The 21,562-nt window shown below is 45.6% G+C and overlaps 1 protein-coding gene across 4 annotated transcripts in view; it reads right to left on the reverse strand.

The window, feature by feature from the left end:
• Nucleotides 1-19,622, reverse strand: part of LOC131265895 (terminal nucleotidyltransferase 5C) — a 57,142-nt gene extending 37,520 nt beyond the window's left edge. For 2 of the 4 annotated variants that reach the window (XM_058268238.1, XM_058268235.1), the window contains exons 1-2: nt 19,150-19,620; nt 16,012-16,959 (exon numbers count right to left, since the gene is read on the reverse strand). In XM_058268238.1, the coding sequence (XP_058124221.1) occupies nt 16,012-16,047 (36 nt within the window). In that variant the 5' untranslated portion in view covers nt 16,048-16,959; nt 19,150-19,620. Of the gene's footprint in view, nt 1-16,011; nt 16,960-17,330; nt 17,455-19,149 lie in introns of those variants that run through there. The other 2 variants (XM_058268236.1, XM_058268237.1) reach the window with 2 other exon arrangements.
• Nucleotides 19,623-21,562: the final 1,940 nt, after the last annotated feature.

A 21,562-nucleotide genomic window follows, 5' to 3' on the forward strand; every position in this document is an offset into this window, starting at 1 on the left:
TTCCAAGCGAGCGCTCGGAAACCAAGGTTACGGAAAGGTCAACCGATGATAAAGGACCGAAGGACCGGACCGAGTAGGTGGGATGGCTTAGGACGTGGGGCTGCCGGAGAGCAAATATGCTGCGGGAAATGCGGAAATGTCCCCGTTTGCGACAAGGGCCAGCAGCATTTTACTACCATTTCGTTATAAACTCATCAATACACCAACACTGACGGAATTCCGTGCACGAGATGATACCGGTTCGCTTGTGTTATTTGCCCTACATAAGGGACGTCAACCAAATCGATGACATTGGCCAGGAAAGCAATCCAAAATCCTGTCACTATTATAGCTGTGGGTGTGTGCCCCCCACCTCGGTGTCGTACCTCCAGGGCAGGCACACCACCACCGGAGCTTATTTGCTCAGGTGAGTCCTGTTTACCTTCGGTGTATGGTGACACTTGTTTCAAGCCATGGTGAACGCTTTATTTGTCTTATATGCTTAACAGCCCACTCTCGGCGGCGATATGGCGACGAGAAAATGAGAAAGCTATACATCAACCCTAGCTTTACCCTACATGATTTTATCCGATTCCGCGCTCCGAATGGTCTGATGTTATTCGACACATTCGAACACCTCTTATCAGCCATACTAAACCCCGGTGAATTTAACATAAATCTACTTCCTATTAGGTTCTAATTAGAATTCTAATCTTGAATTTAATTATGGTTTGTAAAACAAATTAGTATCGCGAGTTTTTATACAACAAAGCATTTGATAATCAAAGCTTAAAACGGTTCCGCGTGATTAGACTAGTGTACAACCAGCACGTTTTCCACGGCGTGAAATAAAAATAACATTTATCAGGAAAAAACCTTATGTTCGCTTCACTAATGCTGCATTTTTCTGCGTACGAAAATGTTGCAGACTAAACGAATTGAAAAGCATAGAAAAACAACAGCTCCGTTCATTCAGTTTTTACACGTCTAGTGCTAGTTTCAATGTTTTTCTTACTTCAAACACCAAGTATTAATATTGTTTTTTTCTTTTGACTTCTCTTTAAGTAGTTTTGTTTAAACATAGATCCACCTACGGTTTTTTCTTATTAGACTCTTTTTTCAAGTTCTAACCTATCTCGTATCCTCGTTTTGTGGTTGCAAATAGTGTGTTTTAATTACTTCTATGATACAGGAGAATGACTAAAAGTAATAATGGGCTTCTATTTCTATATTACTTCTCTTTATTCTGAATGTATTTTCAATATTTAGAATCTCCGTTGTTTGTTAAAGAATTCACTGTTCTATTTTTTTGCTGGCAAATGAATTTACCGTCGTTTTGAGCTTCATACTGTTTAAAGAAAACCATGGTATTGTTTACTCCACATACTGCGTCTCGATGAATTTTTCTGTCCAGCAAATGTCCAGCAATACCGCCGAAACTGTATATCTTTTTTATTTTATCTCTCGAGTGGGTACTTGTATCTTGTTTTCGCAAACAAACACCTTCACCCACCCGGCCCTTCCCCAGCCCCACGGTGAACTATGGTTTGCCCGAACCCAACACTTCATATCTCACGATTTGGGACAGAGCTTCGAGATCGACTGTAGGTTTGTTGGTTTTGTCTGAGTTTGCGAACATGCTGAAGGGATGGGCTGGTGGTGGTGATGGTGGTGGTTATGGTGGGTTGTCGCTCTTGTAGTCTTGTGCGCCTTCGCTAACATCCGGCCGGGGTTGGGGTTCTGGACCGAAAACATCCATCATCGCCCATCACGATCAGAAGTCGGATGAAACGCGAGCACAGGGAAGCCAACAACCTCTTTCGCACGGGCAAACCTGTGTGCGTCGTGCGGTGGGCGTGAACCCTCCCCTTCCCCCCTCAAGCCTTTTCCAGCGTCGGAAAACCGGAAATGTCAAGGTCAAGTGAAGAAAACAACCGCAAGTGGGGCACCACAGTAACACCGTTCCGCCGCCGACCGATGCGTTATTGCGCAATACGATCGTGTTATGTCCCCATAGCCGCCGCCGCCGCCGATGCTGCAGCTGCTGCAACAACGCAATCAACATTCCGCCCTCTCGCTCTTCCTCTCTCGCTTACCCTTTTTGTTTCTTGTTTTCTTCACCTCTTTCTTTCAAGCTCCCGAAGAAAAACGTCTCAGAAAAGCGAACTCCGTGTCTGAAACTGGAGGAGTCGGTGGCGGAGTGGTTTTCGTGATTTCGTCAGGTGCAAAAGTGAAAGTAGTCAAGCGGCCTTCGATGTGAAGCGTTGTGGGCACTCGAACCTCTCCCCCCCGTCCTACCCTCCTTTCTCCCACCATTGTGGCGCAGTCACGTTACCATCAAATAATCCTTCAATCGAAACCACATTCCGTTTGAACCCGTTTGAGAAAAGGTAAACACATCTGTGTACGATGTTCGTTTCTTTCGGCTCACGTCTCCCTTCCCTTTGTGAACGGCCATTTGACGATGCAACGTCGTGGACAGTTTGTCAGAGATTTATGTTGAGGAAACGAGCAGCTTAGCGTTCAGCTCGAGAAGCATTAAATTTAGGGTAATTTTGTATACGAGTTACCAATTCTTGTGTTACATCCCATATCGCCAAGCCGATTATAGATCCCTAACAGATGAGAAACCGTTTGCTTACCTGGAAAGAAATGGGAGAAAAAAAAGAAATGTTACTTACAATTCGCTCATGTACATTTTTTTGGTTTTATATTATGCTTTCTAATTCACAACGCCACCCATCATCATTCACTGTCAACATAGAGCCATCCAACGTTCACCGGAAGTGGCAAAGCACCCATACGGAAGCGACACCAGAACCGCGCGGTACCATATGGTAGCGCCAGGAAAATTAGTAACCCCCAGCGCACAAGTTTTCACTTTTCCTTTTTGCTGGAGGTCGCATTCGCCGCCGCCGCCTGCGATCCGGTTTTTCCTCGGAGTGCACCATTTTCTCAGCCGCCCACACACAGCCGTTCTCAATGTCGGGTTCAGAATCGTCCAAAAGAAACCGTTCGGAGCAAAACGGAAAACGAAACGCTCGTGAGCTCGAAGAGCACGCTTCCCATTTCTCGAAATCATCACTGTGAGTCGCTGCGTTTGCGGACAGAAATTTCCCGACGTCCTCGAGTGTCGCTCACTCGATGCTGTGGCGGCGGAAAATGCGAGCAATGAGTGGTTTCGTGAGAGTGGAGCTCGTCCCGAACAAACGCGAGAACCGCCGAAGCGATCTCGAGGAGAGCTTCGCCGTTGGTGCATTTGTTGTGAAATACCCTAAATCCGAGGCGAAAAGGTCAAGTAAGGTAACAAAGTAAGAAAATGGCCATAGTGCAGGAGAAAGTTAAACACTATTTGAGGAACTTTGGTCGAAAAAGGAAAATTTGTACAATGATTCCAATTATCTAGAGTTCAATTTCTAACAACTTTTAATTTGCTTAACAATAACTCCATAACACGTTAACTGTCATGGCTATCATTTTTTATAGCCAGCTGTCAATAGTTCTAAAATATGTTTGCCCTATAAATAAATGAAAAGCCAACACAAACGCTATGGTAACATTAAAAACAAATTCTATGGGAAGCTTAGTCTTCGCATGAACTTCGAAAACCGTCAGTATTGTCGTGTGTTAATGCGACGAATGTCAGGCTGTTTTAGTACAAATGTTTAGTACATTTAGCAATTTTCATAAAAACTAGTTATAAACCAAATTCAACCATTGATTTTCGTAAACTCAGCAAAAACTGAAATACTTTTCAAAGAATAACTTTAAGACATTTCTATAGCGTATCACTACTACTACATTAGTGTAATGGACTGCTTGTCATCCGGAAAATGGATGAGAGAGCATTCGACGTGTTGAAAATGTTACCCACTATTGGTTCTACATTACAGGACGATTCCTTTGCTATAATCAACAACGCTCCCTTTTGTATATACGCCTAAAACTTGAAGCACCAAACACTTTTGCGATGGGCGAAATTTTCCGGGTTGGAAAACATTGCAACAAAGCACGATGGAAATTCCGTAACGAAGCTTTCTAATGACTTTCGCGCATGCAATCCTGGGGCAGCTCGGCGGTTGGGATAACATTATTGACCCAAATCTCCTGGCCCACTACACACGATTGGTCTGGGCAGGATGGAGCCGCCGTGGTTGCGATACCGAAGCAACAAGTGCAAACGATGTAAAGCGCTGTCTCGGGCTTGGCGCCGTATGTATTTGGTCTTTTTTGTGTTCTTTTTTTTTGTATGTTACTGGTGGGAAAGGTTTCAAAGTTGAAAGGCTTGCAGAAATGACAGCGAAGAGCGTTAGCGCCTTCATTCAGGTCATTTCTTCCGATCGATAAATCCAGCTGCCGAAGAGAATGTTATAACTTCAAACAGCTAATTGGTTTTTATCGAAGCCGATGAAGGTTAACGCAACCTCTGTCAATTAAGTAGAAAAGAAAAGAAGGATAATACATCATAAATGCTGCTGCAAACCCACGCACAATTGAGCAATCACAAGCAAACCGTTCCCTTCTCGCTCGAGTTGTCAAATCAAACGCAAGCTGCCAGAGAAATCGGTGCCAAGCCGGTGCCTCAATCCATATGGAAGGGCCCGAACGGGCCCATTCGTGACACGCTGGTACACTATTGATCGCAACATTCCCCCCCTCCCTCTCCCCCCCACTCTCCCCACTCTCTTCCTTCAAGCTGGTTCAATTTCCATATCTCTTTCCCATTCGCCCAGCCTGGAGCCGTCGGCGTTTCGGGGTCGGAAAAACCTTTTACATCCGTCACGCGCGTTTCAGCCACGTTTAGCAGCGTCCGTGGTCGGAGGGGGGTGGGCAGCGGGCCCCGTAGCTGTTGTGCCGGGCGCCAATTTAATTATAAATGTCTGGTGTCACATATGGAGCGCGGGCGAATCGACCAGACCTGCGGGCAAACGGAACGACCGGCCCTCGACGCCGGCAACGGGGGTGAGGTAGAGGGCGTTTTAAACCACGTTTTGACGATGGCCGGCAGGGCCGGATGATCATCTTGCACCCTTGTGGTGGCACGCGAAACGGTTTCCCGGCCAGTCGCCAGTAGCAATCAGGAAAATTGGAACATCATCTTGTCGCCGCTTTCGGTATCGGTTTTCCATCGACCGGACATGCAGCTGCAAAGGTGGTTAACCTACACCTGCATTAGCTAAAGGTGATACCACACGTAATAACTTATTAACTTTCAACGACTTTTAAAAAGCCCTTTAAAACTATTTCAGTTCTCTTAACTTTTATAAAAAAGGACAAAACGCGATTCTAAAAGGACCGGAAAAGCTATAAAATTTAAATTTGACATTAAATCCGCAATATAAATTATATAAGTTGAAAACAACTGGATAATTTAAGAGAATTCAAAACTGCTTTCTGCATAGAATAATGAATGAATCAAATTCCTAAAACACATGCAGAAGAACTAAAAACAAAGAACAAATGAGGGCGTAGCAAAGCTTCATTGTTTTCGACGCTGTACCATCAATCAATGAGCACATCCATAATTCAGCTGAAACTATTAAATCTCATTTGTTTTATAAATTTGTATCGATTGGAATTTAGTTTTTCATAAGCATAAGTTTGTTATAACATTAACGAGGTATAAAAAAAATGTTGAAAAACAATTTGAAGCCAAAGAAATCAAATCAACAAAAATGTAAACATAAGAATTTTAAATCAAAATGTGATGTGCATAATAAAAGCGCAAGAATGCATTATGTAAATGGTTATGAAATAAGAATCGCAATGAAACATAAAAGTTCGTTAATTTATAAGTACATCAATGAAATACTAACACTCTAATCAGAAATATCTTAGCGTGTATAACCTAAACCTTTTGTCGAAGTTTTAAGGAATTCACTCGACTGGTCGCCCTTTCAGCTAATCACACCTATCGTACCTTGATCGTGCTTGTCGAAGGTCATAGGACTGATGCACCGTCGGGGTGATGCATCGGATGGTCGTCATCCGAAGAATTATGTCAAATCTGCTCGCTACGAGTCGCGTGAGGCTTTTGACGATCGACACTGTTCAAAAGCAGCGAACGGTTCGAAAACGATTTTCCTGCTCGCGATTCAACAGTTGGTTGGTAGGGGCCGGTGTTATCAAACCGCTGTTGCCAGGCGTCCCGTCGTCCCGACCATCGTGCCAACGGTGCCGCTCCCCATCCCCCTCCTCTTGCGCGGTGGCTTAGCAAAATACGAAAAATAAAGCAAGCAAACTATGCATCGCCCATTGACAGCGAAGGCAACCGCCGCCGTCGTCGCCGGGTTGTCGTGCACCGTTTGATGCTTAAAAATAGCGACGCGCATATTTATATATACACACTTCTGTACCGATGTTGCCCCTCCTCTGTTGTGCCTTCGTTGTCCGCATCCCACCCTGTCGCTTGGGTTTTGGTTTGGGGTTTTTGTTTTAAACTGCCAACAGTAGCGAAGCTTGGAAGCGAACTAAAGGTACGCGCCGGGAAAACATTCACCGGCATCGTGATCCTTTCCACCCCGCTTGCGATTTTTCGTCGGTGGTTTGTTTTGCTCCTACCGCCATCCTTGGCGAAGCCGAAATCGCACCCGTAACTCAAGTGCAGGCACGGCATCGCGTCTCGGGCCCGGATGAGATCGTATCGATCTGGTAGACGTACGTAGACGGTTCAGCCGGCTCTTTGCGCAAGGTGATTCAACGCGATGCATTCGCATCCGAGCCAAGGGACTGCTGGGATATTTCGTCAGAATTCCTTTCCTACTTGGCAGCGGCACGTCAATAACACAAACCCGGCGACAAATGCCTGCATCGCGACTGCACCTACGCGTTCGGAGCAGACCATCGCCTAACGGGTGCATCCTTGGGACGGTGGGTGTGTGGGTGCCAGCGGAAGTGCCGGTGCAAATGATGAAAAATAATCCTCAATTGCGTAGAGTCCTGGCACAAGACAATCCGGCTTGTTCCAAGGAAATGCCATTAAACTTTCCTTGACGAAATGCAACTCCCCAGAGCGCCTTAAAAATGTCCTTAAGGAGAAACACATCCCGGGACTAGTTCAGCCATGGTCAGAATAGACAAAAAACTCATTTCTCCCACACTGGTTGCCACCATTTGCATTCGTTTTTTTCCCCCCGACACTTGGCTGAGCGTAACAACGGCCAAAGACGCTCTTTGTTGCGAATGGCCATCCCGTAATGCCACCGTCTACAATCGCGCCCCCCTCATTACCGCGTTGCGTTGCACCGGCATTTCAACCCGCCGGTTACGCCATACCCACCGGGGGGGGGTTTATTTTCGGCCACGAACGGGCTAAATGTAGCCAAAAAATGTAAACAAACACCGGCCGGATTTTTTGCATCCTCCCCCCCCCCCCCACCCCCGCTTTTTTGGTGCCGGAAAGCGGCGTCGGTGGCGTCCGTGTCCCGGTAATCGATGCCGAAACACTCGGCATGGCGGACTCGGAACTGGCGCTTGCCAGGTTTGTCCTTTTATGGCCATTCAATTCGGAAGTCTAGAGCAAATAAATCTTCGCTCGGGAACGAACATAGGGTGAGAATTCTTACATTGTCATCTAACGGACGGTTGAAGCTTTCGTTTTGCTATGATTATGGCTCGAGGCTTACAAAGTTGGTCGGTCTAGACTCTAGCCTAATTTAAAAGGAAACCCAAGCGCCAACTTGGGCGACGGTTATACCAGAAAATCGTAGGCAGGCACGGTTCCTTAAGATTATTCAATTGTACGCCCCGAAAGGGTTAACACAAGTGGAAAAAATGAGGAGTTTCCAATTGAAAAAACACTCGAGTTTAAATAATTGAAGTATCAAAATAATCTACTTTAAATCAGTAGATCTTACTTCGATTATCATTTAAGATAGCTAAGATAGAAATAAAAGCCAGCTATTTTAAAACTATCATTTGTTTCCTTCATTGGCTCCACACAGTTGTTCGATTGAAGGAGTTTATCAATTGAAAAACACTCAAGATTATTTGATTAAACAATGAAATTAATCTACTCAAAATCAATAGAACATGTTTTGCATTAGTAAATTGTAATAGAACTAAATACTTAGAGTAGAAACTGTGTTCCGCGATCTCCTTGATCATATAAATTGAAGTAACAATTAGTAGTAAACAAGTTAAAAAATATCTAAAATGAAAAAATTGAATATAAAAGAAGTTGGACCCTCGAATACCAAAAGCAATTGAAAAGCTGCCGACTCGTACTGCGGAAATGGTGGTTCTGTAGATTTTTACGAGGTTTTAAGACGTATACGAAGAAGTATTACATTTGTTGATGTGTTTGTTGTGACTCCTAACAAATGGAAAAATGAGCCCATCTTAAACGTAGTACCCAATTGGTTGGAAGTGCTTTCGATCCTTATCGGTGGAAGATAAATTTGCAACAAGTGTTTTGCAGTGATAATCTTGTACCCCTCCCTCCCACCTTTCGTCACCAGTGCACCTGCAAACGTGAGCCGCCAACCGCCCAACTAGTGGCGAGTTAAGGTCAATATCCCTTCGGGGCTCGCTGCTATCTGCTTCGACCGCAGGTGGGCTGGATTTCATTATCACCCGTTTTTGTGCCCCACAATCCCGGGAGCCCTCGAGTGCTTATCAATAAAGCCCGTTAAGACGCTCGGAGCCCTGGCCCTTGGAGATGGAGTGTACGATACGAGCGACCCGATTGGCGCACGCTGCCACCGGAATTCGATGGAAAATACCCAGCACCCTGCGAGGTAAATAAAATTCATTCATCGGGAAAATGAAGTCCTACGTGGGCCCGGGTCGGCGTCTTTGTGTGTGATCGGTGATCCGCGGCTTCCCCATGAAAGTTGGTGCACGATGCAGCTCGTACTCCGACTGACCACCGAGAGGGGTCCGATGTGATAACGTCAGCAGAAAGAGGTAAAACCGCCGAGTGGTCCACCGACACCTCTTATCGCTTATCAGCACCCACCATCGCACGGATTACACGCGTACGAGCAGCTCCAACACAAAGCAGCTGGAGAAGACGGAGGAGAGAAAAAAAGCCGACGTCTTCAGACGTCTCACGGCACGTGAAGCAAGGGGGGACGCCGCACGGAAAGGTGGCTGGCCGCCGAGGGTGGTCAGAAACCGCGAAACATCGCGAGTTGTTTTCTGTTTTCTTCCCCCCCCCCCCCAGCTGCTTCCTCCCGTGCCGTTGGCTTGTCGCGGGATTTGGTTTGTTGTTTTTGCCACTGATAAGCCGGAGCGTACGAAAACCATCGAAAGGCGGACTATCGCTCCACTATCGGAGGCGGATGATGCCCCGCGGTTATCGAACCGTTTCGCTTGTTTTCGGTTATGGTAATGCTGCGGTCAGGTGCTCCGAGCGGTAGAAGTCGGCTCTGGCTGATAAGCCGCTGCTCCGTCTCGACGCTGCTGATAGCGACCGCTCCATACGGGGCCATCTTAGAGGAGTGTCTAATCACTGCTCGCTGACCTCGCGAACGTGCCTGCTGCCTCTTTTTTTGGGGTGTTTGTTCTGGCAAAAACATGTTCGCTCGTGCACTTTTTTCAACAATTAATTGCCCACAAATAGGTTATTAATCAGGAAAAGTGGTGTTCTAGAACTTAATCCAAACATTTACTGGCATGAAACCGCACTCCTTGTCTACAGATTGCATGCCCAATGCTGTTTTGACTGTCAGTTTCATCCTAAACATGGAGTTTAACCAGACGTCCGTTAATTTGGGTCGATTTGTTTATTCTTTTCAATCCTGGTTCCCTGAAGGAACAGCTGATAAACACGTTGACCGCCACGTCACTCATTTCGTAGACGACAACAGCAATCAACACCAGCCCTTTACATTAATATAGCAGAGGACTTATGTCATAGTTCGCTAAAGTAATGACAAAAATGCATACTTTGGGATGCCTGCTTTTTAACTGTTTTTCGTAAAATGTTAGCTAAATAAATTTTATAACAGAAAAATTATAGAGAAATGAACTTCAATATAAGTTTTGCAGAAGTCGCTAACGTAAAAATAAATAAGTAAAAATAATACCATCAACTATACACATGAAGTAAAACCATGTGTGTGTGGAATGAATTCAAAACAGAAATTCTAAGAAGATAAACGACATATGAACTGGAGATTTTAAGCAAAATAAAAATCAATCTGTGATGAAGTAAAATTCTTTGATTTTTTAACTTGTTGACTTGTTTTATTTTGTTACTTCATATTATTTAATCATGTCATTTAATTACAACTTCAAAACTAATATAATTTGCCAACAAATGAGAAAGGATAAATATTCTTTAAAAAAATAATCAATTGAATCCATCACATTCGCACTTCGTACTTTGTTTCGTAGCCCTAATGTTTGCCGTATCTTGTCTAATTGGTGCTAAATAAAACACTTTAAGCTCCCTTGATAAACTGCCATGTTCCTATTTTTCTATTTTATCTATAGCCGGGTTTGAAATGGTGTAACATTTTGCGTTTACAAATAAATTAACATCCGTATCTAAATATTTAAAAAGAGAGATTACACAATACCAGCCGTGTGTGTTTGGTTTAAACATTCTTACCATTCATGTTCACTCGCAACAGAGGCGTCGGTGCATAACGAACGCACCTGCACCACTTTCACTGGTGTGCGGGGGAGAAAGCATCGAACATCGATTGGCCGATGTTGCCAATCATAAATGGTATGGCATCGTGGCCGTAGGGTCCGTGTGTGTGTGTGTACGCGTTCGCTGCTACACCTTCGACACTTTAATTAACGACTAATGAGCAGCCCCGTATGCAGCATTGGCATTCGTTCTCCAGCGCCAGGCGGCCTTCTTTGGCGTGCGGAGCTGACGCAAGCTTAACAGTGCAGCCTCAACCTCACCCCTCCCTCGGCCACCGACGTCACTCAATTGTACATTTGAATAAAACTGGAGGAAAAAAAACGCCGTACGCGCCGGGCTGCGCGCGCAACACGCACTGCACTCGGTGCCATTTTTATCGATTCCGGGCACATTTTCGTCATTTTGGAACCGACGATGATTTCACTTTCCTTGACCATGCATACACACACACGCACACATACGCGGCGTGCGCGTTTTCATGACGGTACAGCCGTAGAATGGAGCGTCGGCACGAAATGAGGGAAGCGGGGGAGGAAAACCGAGGGGGGCGAAACGGGGCAACGTGCAACGCCGCGTTGAAAACCCACATTCCGCGCTGCATATATGCATGCTTAACTGCCTACCGATCGGCGTGCAGAAGTCCTTCTTGCATAATTTTGCCCACACCGTTCATGGTTGTTTTAGATGCGTTTTTTTTTTCCTGTGTCTCCCCATTTTATGTTTTACAAGTAAAACGCGAGTTCGTCGACGACACCAATGATCAGCCCAGTTGGCTTGTTTTAATTTGCTGATTTGACAAGAGTGCAGCCGGAAAACACATATCAAATGCAAGTGAAGTGAACAAAACGTAATAGTTTAAGACAAAAAAAGGCATGCTTCTTAGTTATTGCAATTTAACAACCCTATTTTAACTAAAATGATTGTAAAACTGTCCTCAAACAGCGTGGAAGTCAACGCCCTCAATAGTTTTCTGATTATTATGGGAAAAAAGTATTTATTTTCAATGAAAAACCTGCATGTCTTAACGTTTATCTAACTCCTAACACATAAACGAAAAAAGATCGGTGTTTATTCTATGTTTTTGTAGCTCTCTTTTGTTGGGTTGTTTTTTGCTTAATTCATCACTTCACCCACCCGCTCGATTCAAAGTCGCCTCCCCCTTTAACGGACGATTCATTATCATCGACGACGGGTGAGGTAGAATTAATTAATGCCTACCACGATCAGGCACACGGTCCGGTCTCTCCACCCAAAGGGCCGCGTGGGAGCATTCAACCTAACCACATTCAAACTCCCTCCCTCATGGGATCCCTGCTAGCATCCAATAAACCATATCAAATCACCGATAACAATTGCATCGTTGGAAACGCACTGGCAGAAGGAAATAACATAGCGAGAAAACGGGGGAGAATAAACAAAAAAACACAAATAAATAAACACAACAATCAGCAGGCAGTTCTGATGAATACAACACACCACATATGCAAATATGGCTACCAGGCGGACTGATGTTAATTAACGACAATCATTCTATTCCCATCCCAAATAGAGGGAGGGGGGGGGGGGCGTTTCTATACCGACCGATACACACATACACACACACTCGCACATAAGTGTTTCGATTCGCCACCGATTAAGCGGTTGCTCGAATAAGATCAAGGTTACGGTGGGTTATTCAAGACTGGGGCACTATTACACGCCCGGGCTGGCATTGCCACGTGCGTAGAAGGGAGCTGCTGCAAACGGTTCTGGGATCAGGGACGCATATGCTGGAACCTCTGAACATACACTGAAGGTATGTTTTCCAAACCGCCTTAAGCGCTTTCGAAGAATGGTCAATAGGTTCAGGGGTTGGAAGAGCCAACAACAAATTCAAACAAACACAACATTTTTAAAATAAACAAACATATCAAATTTAAACAAACGTCCTGTTTGCGTGTATTCACAACAGGATGGATTTGTTTTATTTCCAAGAAATTTAGCTGAACTAACCAAGCAGCTTCATTCATAAGATTTTGTGGGGCCGGAAGCCACTAGCCACTTTAATCAGCTGAGAAAGGCAAGCGTCATAAGCCGGCATCATCTCGTCCTCTAGATGAGGACCGTTGCCAATTGCTGGTAACCGCATTCACAGTATTGCATTCATTCTCCTTAGCTTAGCTTTAGCTTAAGTGCAATGTTTCTTTCTCCAATAACGGGTACGAGGTGGAAAAGTACTAGCCCAAAACTCTGGAGTCACCTCCCTGTATCGAATATTACGTTTTGTCTCCTAGACTTTGTGTTTGGCTTGCGCCATGCTGGTGTATGTACGATCAGGGCGAGGGTGGTATTGGGTGATGTTTTTGTCTTACGATTCTTTTTTTAGAACAAATGTCTCTACCGAGTTCGAGCCATCACCAACACCAGCCATTGAACATGCAGCACATACACGCCACGTCACGGCACGTTGCGCTAGCTCTCTGAGCGGTGTGTCGCTTCCTCCACCATGCGGTAGTGCATCGATCCGTACGGAAGATCATCGCTTGATTGCGGGGAACAACCCTTCGCATGGGAGGAACATGACTTATCAGGTTATCGCCTAGATGCCGTCTAAATACCAGTCATTCTGGGGATGTAAAACGCTTTCTACAGAATGGCCTAGGACTATTAAGGAATTCACCACTTAAGTCAATATTGATTCCTTTCAAAAATTCCACAGATGACATACCTACATATCTAGGACACAATTCTGCACTGTAAATCAACCGGTGGACCGGTGTCGGACTAGCTTTCACTGGGTGATAGGGCCCCTACTACCAAACGGGCGTAATAATAGAACCGAACTCGGCGTCCCAAGGCAAGACATGAGTGGACGCGCGCCATCAGTCTTCTCGTTCTGCATCGTCGACCGACCGTCAGTGAAATTTATTCTCTTCCCCAACCACAATTTCATTCAAGGTGTAAAACTGGGTGTTTATTATTTAATCTTTCATTATGGCATGGCATCAACGTGTTTGTTTGATACACATTCCCCCTGAAAAGCGTTTGTCGAGAAGGTGCTGGGAGATTTTGTTATTTCTTCATTTTTTGGTTTGTTTATCTGGAATCGAGACGAAGAATCGACGTCATTCCCCAGAAGTGCTAGCTTTCACCTCACTCGAAGCCCGGAGTGTGTTTGCTTCGACCACGCGGAGTACCTTAAGAGTGACCCCCATTGTCAAGTACCCGCTTACGTACATATGTTTAGATTTTCCATCGGGTTTTACGGTTTGCCTTTATCAATGGAGCATATTTGTACCTCACCAAACCCGAGGTTCTTGGCCGCAGAAGTAGGTTGCAGTTAACCAGAACCGATGACAACGCCAGATCCGGTTACTTTGGAACCGGTGCTGATCCAAAAGTCGTCAGGTAAGAACTTATCAACCGCTTCTTCACACTTAGTTCACTTGTTAACCGGCCTAATAGATTACGAGTGGAGCTGACGCGAAAATGAGCAGTGGGTGGTGGGTGGCAAAGCAAAAGAAACCCCTGGTAGTTGACCTCAACCCACTTGTGCCACCTGGCGCACAAACCGGCCGAATGATAACGCCCCTCCCACTAATGATAAGCACTAGTCGCCATTTTTTTTTGCTGTTTAAAATTTCGCGTAAACTACGCAACTCGCCACGTCACTCTCGCACTGGGTGGGGGGGTTTGGGGTGGTACGCGGCAAATATCATCGAGTAGCCACCGCACACACACACGCACACACTTGCACGCATGCCCCTCGAAATACCTGCGTTTCGCTTGTAGTGTGTTTCATTTTACATCCGTTTTTCGTTCCGTTGTGTGTTTCAGTGAAATTGGTTTCACGCTGCGCACGAAACCCGAGATCCCGGCACGACCGGGCCCCGACTTCGTGGGTGGATATGTGTTTCTGATTTTTTCGCTGAAAATTGTTGCACGTAGCCGGGCGCCGCCAACTACAATCACAGCCGTCGCGGGAGACACAGAGGTAACGTCCGCCGAATGTCGGGGGAGATGGGAATGGTTAGGAGAAGGGGCCCCGGTGGCGTGTGGAGAAAGCTATCACCTTCTGCTATTATCAGCGGATACCGTGTATCTTTAATGGCTGACTGAGCCGGCTGAATTTCAGCAATGGCCGGCCGGAATGGAGTGATACCGTGCCGGGCCGGTGCAGGAGAGGCACCAGTATTTGTTTTCTCTGTTGCGTTTTCCGCCCGTCCAGTCGGCCGCTTCTTACCCGTCCCGCCCGGTTTCTCGCTCCGCTCAGGAACACGGCGCACACGAAAACGGCGGTCGGCGGTTGCGTATGGGCACGCGGTCACGCATTCGCGGCTGGAAAACGCGAAACGCCAGCACCGACGATGGACGAGCACGTGTATATAGCGTTTTCTTCCCCTCGCCGGTCACCCCGGGGTCCGGCCGGTTTGGCTGCGGATGGGAAAACGGAATTTGCAACTGTTGCAAACTCGCCGAAAAACCGCACGAACGCCGAGCTATCACTCAATCAATACGGACGGATCAATACGGACGGTCGCTTTTCTTTTCCACTGATAACAGTTTTCCGCAGCGATGGAAATTGAACTGCCGAGTGGAATTGGGCGAAAGTTTTCAGCTGTCATTTTCAATGTCAAAACTTCATCTCAAAAGCACATGAAAGATCTCTTGCATGTAGGAGAAAACGACAACAAATAACGTAATAGTCTAGTTTTTTAATACAATGGAACGATATTTACGGGTCGGTCTTAAGGAATAAAAATAATATAAGCAACTTGGGCTAAACAGGATTGATAGGAGTTGTTATACTATCCGTCCAGGAATATTAATCCGTCCTGGAATGAACCAAAGTTAGAATTGGAATTCGATGAACTAGTAGAATAGCAAACTGTTGTGGCCAAACTGTTGTTTCTCAAACTCAAACAATCCTATTGGAGAACATTTCATTGTTTTAGAAGAGATTAATTTGAACAAATCCTGTACAATGTTTTCTAGAAGACAGAGATACTTGGAACTTTATGACTTAATAAAGCCTCATTCAATTGGAAAAGTTATTCTATACCTAATTTATTTGATTTATCTACGTTCGCCAGTGAGCCAAAACTGATATTAGACACATATTACTGAAGAAGTCGTTTCGTCTGCTTTGCAATTAAATAGAATTAGAATAGCTCGTGGAAGTAAAATAACTTCCATTTTTGTCAAGGCAACCGAGCCACCCAAAAGTATAACTGTTACGATATTTCGGTGACAATACTATTTAAAAAAAAAACAGATGTGACGAAATATGCCATAAAAGATGGTCTAGAATTATGTTCTAGATAAGTGTGCCACTACATCCACAATTGTTTTCATAGCCCTTCTGAAACCATAGATAAGTAGCTCATGTACCATTTAGATAGTAGGAAAATCGCTACAAACTAGATTGTGCCGTAACGGCGCTTACATACCTTCTCATTATAAGGATTTATCCAAGCAGATATCATGAAAACCAATTTTCCGTCGATCCGCCACACGAAGAATGTAAGATGCGCCGGGTTGGGGCGGGATGGGGCAGGGATGCCGCGCTGCTACTACTGCCGCTCTCCTGATGGCACACGTACGTACGCACCACGCGACGAAGAAGACGACGACAACGACGCCGCCGACTACTACCACACGCTAGGGAGGGCTACTACGAGGGGCTAAGTGTACACGGCTCGGTGCACAAGGTGTTCGCACACACAACCGGAAAACGCACAGAGCACTTGCCTTGCCTTATCGTACCGTGCTTGTGATGGTGATGGTATCGCTTCTACTTTTTTTTACACAAACAAGCGTGGGCTTTCTTGTGGGCGCCTCCTGGTCGTTCCCGATGTACTTGCACCGCACAGGCCCGGGAAACCTCACACCACCCGGGAGCGATACTGGAGGAATCACCACTGTTGCTGCTGCAGTAGTTGTTGCTTTCGTTGCACTACCTGATTCGATCGGATCGCGATACTGCAAACTGCACGCACGCAGGGGCACACGCCGGGGCTAAATTAGTTTTCCCGTTTTACTTATTCGTCGGTTTTCCTGCTTTTCTTTCAATCACTACCGCCTTTTTTTGTCCCTCGGTTTCGGTCGAGCTTTCTTGCCTAACGCTGTCGGGATGTTAAACACGTGGTATGGAAGTTTTGTTTCTTCTTCTTCTTCTTCTTCTTCTTCTTTTCTTTGTCTTGTTTGGTTTTATATAAATCTTGCCTCAACGCAAGACTTAGGAACTCGCAACTCGCGCTTTGTCACACTTTTGTCTCACTCGTTGAGCTTTCGGCAGACTGCACCGTAGTACTTCCGGTGGAGCGATTAGGTTAGAGCTGGCGCTGGGTTCAGCTTGCTGCTGGATGCTTCTCTTACCGTTCGGCAGAGATCTGAAACTGCAACGCAAAGAATGGTTAATTTTGTGGAGGAAAGGTTAAAGGAACTACAGTATGTTGGCCGAAGAACGAAACAACAAAATATTCAAACTATAACACAAACCCAAGTAGTCGAATCATAGGCACAAGAAAAGTGAACAAGATAAAATTGGACTAGTAACGAAACCAAAATTAACACTATCAGAAAACTATGATGTAAACTAAGTAAGGCGACAAATGCTTTCTTATCGTTCATCGTATTTGAGCAACTAGTTCCAAAGGTTACTTTGACTATGACCTATGCTATTTTATTATCGCTACTATGCAAGAAACTTTCGAAATACATAAATCGTAAAGCGTATTGAAGCCTAAAAGTATCAATCACAGCTCACAATAATCTTGAACGCGATAGGGTATGGAAACAAGCGGTGTTTTAATGCACTTCGACTGGAATGGTTTTTTGGGATCGATCAATCGCCGTAAAACCGTATTCCCTTACACCGTAATCAACCGTCACTGCCGATGCAGGTGTACGTGTATCTGTTTTTCTGCGATTCCCTTAGCGGCGTTGACCCCTGTTGACCCCGCGCCAGCAAATGGATTACCAACTACAAAGTAGGCAGCCCAAAATGCTGATTGCAGCGATGGCTCCCCGCACAATCACCAGCAATGGCCGATCGATCCAGCGAACGGTCGAAATACAAAAAAGGGCACAAGAAACACTCTTTTTTTTCTGCACACAGCGCTGCTCACTACCTAAACTAATGCAACTGCTTCTGCAGCTGCGGCTACTAAGCAACACTTGCAAACAGATACGCCTACTACACACACGCGTCCTGTGTTCGGTTTTTGCAGGATGACGCTCGAGTCAAAGTTGCAGTTTCGCAGTCCCTTTTCCCGTCACTCCTACATTGGTGCAATCTGCTTTTCCTTCTCGGTATCAGCAAATGTTCTTGATATTGTGTTTTCTTTTTCTTTTCTTGTTTTTCACTTCCCTCTCATCTCCCCCTTTGGCACCCACACGCACCCACACTACCTTCTCTGTCCCGTTCGCGTTCGGGAGTTCAGTTGCACCGGCCTGATAGCCCGATAATGGTTTCTGTTTTTTTTCGGTTGTTGGTTGGGCGAGCTGCGGTAACGCCTAGTGCCACCGTTCGGTACAATCTGCAGTCAGGTTGACCTCTTCCTTTTGCCGGGGTCACGTACTGCGTCGTGCCGATGGATTGACGGTCGGTCTCATACGCACGTAGGCAGGTTATAGCATAGTCATAGGTCTATGGTCATTACACCTCTTTGGCAAGCTGCTATTGTTTCTTTACTTTTAATTCTCACCACAAACTGTCGGTAGTTGGAGATAAATCTTTATTTTCTTACCACTTTTCTAACATCGATTTGTGTGCCTGAACCGATCTAAATTTATAACATTTAGAAGGGAGTTTTAGAGTATCAATTCATATAATAATGTGGCTTTTTTTGAGACCGAAGATGAAATTCTCTTCAATCACAAATGCGTAGTTTCCAAACCCACCCGCTTCCGGTAACCTTAGCACATCTAGCACCAACATATGTAACGAAAATGGTGGAGGGTATCATTGAAAAAAAAATTAAAAAGAACTAAAATCTCATCTTAACAGATAAACGCAAATAGATCAACGATTTTCCAACCATTAATTCCGAACCCAATGGATTAGTTACCACCAATGTCTAAAAACAATGTCTTTCACATATGGTCCAGTGGTGCTAAATGTTTGGCTAGCCACAACCATTCCTGACATCACTCTTCATGACTTTTCTTATCTCCTCAACTCCTCCGTGTTATGCCACATCACGAAACAGCTTGAAAGACACGACTACGTTGGAAAAGATACCACATGCGAACAAAACAAAAAAAAAAACACATGATTTACTTTTGGGTGAGAAAATTTGGGGGGACGGGATTGAAAAAATGGCAAAAGTTATAGCTATACGCTGCACACCCCCAATCACACTGAAGTGCGTAGCAGACAACCACACCAAGGGGAATTCGCGTTTCTTTGCCTCTATGCTCATGCTACGGCCCAATGCGGGTCACATAATTGACGAAGATTATTTCATCCTTGTCGTCGGCCCACTTTGGTGCGTTCGATTTTCGGTTCGTTTTTTCGTTTCTTTAATTTTTGTTGCTTGGGGAAGGCTAGTTGGGGGAATAGTCACAGTCAATTGGATGCGTACCGTGCGTTTAATGCTGTTCCGTGCTCCTGCGGTAAGCGGTTTTCGGGCTTTTTGCTATTTCCCACTCAGCTGCACCAGAGAAAATCACTTCCAAATGTCCTTTTTGATGATTTTCACTTTTCCACTGTACTACTCCTTCTCTCCCTTTCTGTATCTTGGTCACTCTTACTCGCAAGCCGCCTTCAAACCTCTTCGAACGCTATTTCGCTCCCTTTGGCTTGCTTTCTCTTTCACTCTATTTTCACCACTTGCATACACACTGGTTGCTTCTGCGGCGGACGCTGCTGCTGCGAGATATGCTGCTCTGCGAATGCTGGTGGATGCTGCGGATGACTCTTTCTCAGATGGTCGATTTTCCTTCAGCACTTTTTCTTCAGCTCTCCTCACACTTGTCGATATAGAAACGCGACTGTCGGGCTCCCTCTACACACAACCAATTGCGCTCGACAACAACTAAATACTGACTGACGGTAAGCGAACGAGCGGCCGACGTCGTGACCCAAGCGCCGCTGCGATCGCCCAGCAAGCAACGCCACTCACGGGTTTTAGAGCCGAAGTCCGAAGCCCCACCGTCGCCGCACCTGCTGCTCCAGTGCCGCTGAGTGCCGCGGGCTGCTGCGTTTCGTGTGAAATCGCGCGAATCTCCAACCTCGCGCGCCCACTGCACCGGCACCGTGGGGAGCTCAACAGCCCCACGCCGCAGTGTATCCAAGACGCTCATCAAACACTCTCGCGTTCTCGCGGTGCCTCCCACGGGCTTGCTATTGCTCCCCACAAGGCTCCATCCTGCTCTACCCCATTACGCCCCTACCTTTTCTATCGCTTGTTTCTTTTTTTTTTTTTTGTTAGGTTTTTCTCTCTCCATCGCTCTAACGCTGTACCGTTGGGGGAGGAATGAAAGACAAGCCACAGAACTGCGAGTCTGCGGTGGCCAAATCCGGTTCACTGGCTTAAGGCAGGTTCTAAACTTTCAATTTTGTTGTATCTTCGAACCGTGTAACGAATGGGAGTTTCACTCTTATTTGAGGTTCCATAATGCGCCATCTAGGTATTGCTCCAAAAACCGAAAAACAAATCGAGTCGACGAATCGATTATGATTTATTTTTAGACGACTCAGCTTAAACTGAACTTGTGAAGTGCCACTGAAGGGCGACAAAATATCGTTTTGATGGTAAAAATCTTTATAAAATGGGTCATTGGGCGTTTTGCTCATCAATCCTTTCTATCAAGACTCCCATTTATCGCCCAATTTCTTCTCGACCTCACGTTGTTTATCAAAAAAAAATTGTTTTTCGGCGCCCTCCAAACGGCATGATAAACAACTTAACGAAACAACTTGGCAGAACTAGAACCATCGCACAGCCATTTATTCCGCTGTAAAATTCGATCGATCCCAGCGCGATTTGTTTGACCGCGGTCGTCCCCTCGTGCCCCCCTCAACGTTGGCCCCCACCAAAACATACACACTACCACCAGAAACCGGTTGCAGCTGATGCTGCCTAACAAAACGCGTTCTTGGAAGCATCTTTCCTGCGGTAGGGGGGGATGGATGCTGGGGAGAAGATCTCCGAGATTCGAAAGCGCGGTTTGAAAACCACACTGGAACTGGATTATCTCTTCCCGCGAGGCAACGCAGTGAGACGATTCTGAGTGCTTTTCGCTGTGTGTTGTTGATCGTTTCGTCGTTTCGTGTTTCGTTCGCTTTATGCTGCCTGCGATTTGCGTTGTTGTTATTCTTGTCCGCCAGGCGATCCAATGGCAATTGAAGGGATGGGGCCGCTTAGTCCGAGATTTCTTCTACATTCTAATAGATGGATCACCCGCTGTTAGAGAAGGGGGAAAACGGAAAAGAAAGGGGGAAGCATCTATAAACAAACCGGTCAACTTTTTACAACCATTTTCTTCTCGTATGATAAAGCCTCCGGTTTTGTCTGACCTTTCGCTGGCTCGATCGATAGGAGCGTTACTATTCGGTTCACAACTGGCTCTTCCTTTGGGGGCCTTCGAGTAAACGGTAAAGTAAAAAAAAAACACTCATCCCAAAGTCAAATGTCAAAATTGATGGCACCGTTTCAGATAGCGTCGCGCACAGCTGTCAGTATGGCCAAGGCGTGCACTAAAGCGGTTGTGATTGCCGGTACCCCCTACGAATGTGTTTGTTTTGTCGACGTTGTGTAGCAAAGGGAATTTTTTTTTTTCTACCAGCGGGCGATAATGATAGTAATAAAATTAATGAACATGAAACCAACGAAACCATGGCTGCAGGTTGATAAGGGAGCGGAAAGCTGGTGGATGTGTCGCTCCGTTCGAAACCCTTGAACGGTTAATGATAACGATTTTGAATTTTCGCCTTTCACTCGTAACCGGCTGCAGTTTTGTCCAGCACAAACACAGCCGAAACAGCTGTGGCCC

This window comes from Anopheles coustani, chromosome 2 (assembly GCF_943734705.1).
Source record: "Anopheles coustani chromosome 2, idAnoCousDA_361_x.2, whole genome shotgun sequence".
Classification (NCBI taxonomy): Eukaryota; Metazoa; Arthropoda; class Insecta; order Diptera; family Culicidae; genus Anopheles; species Anopheles coustani.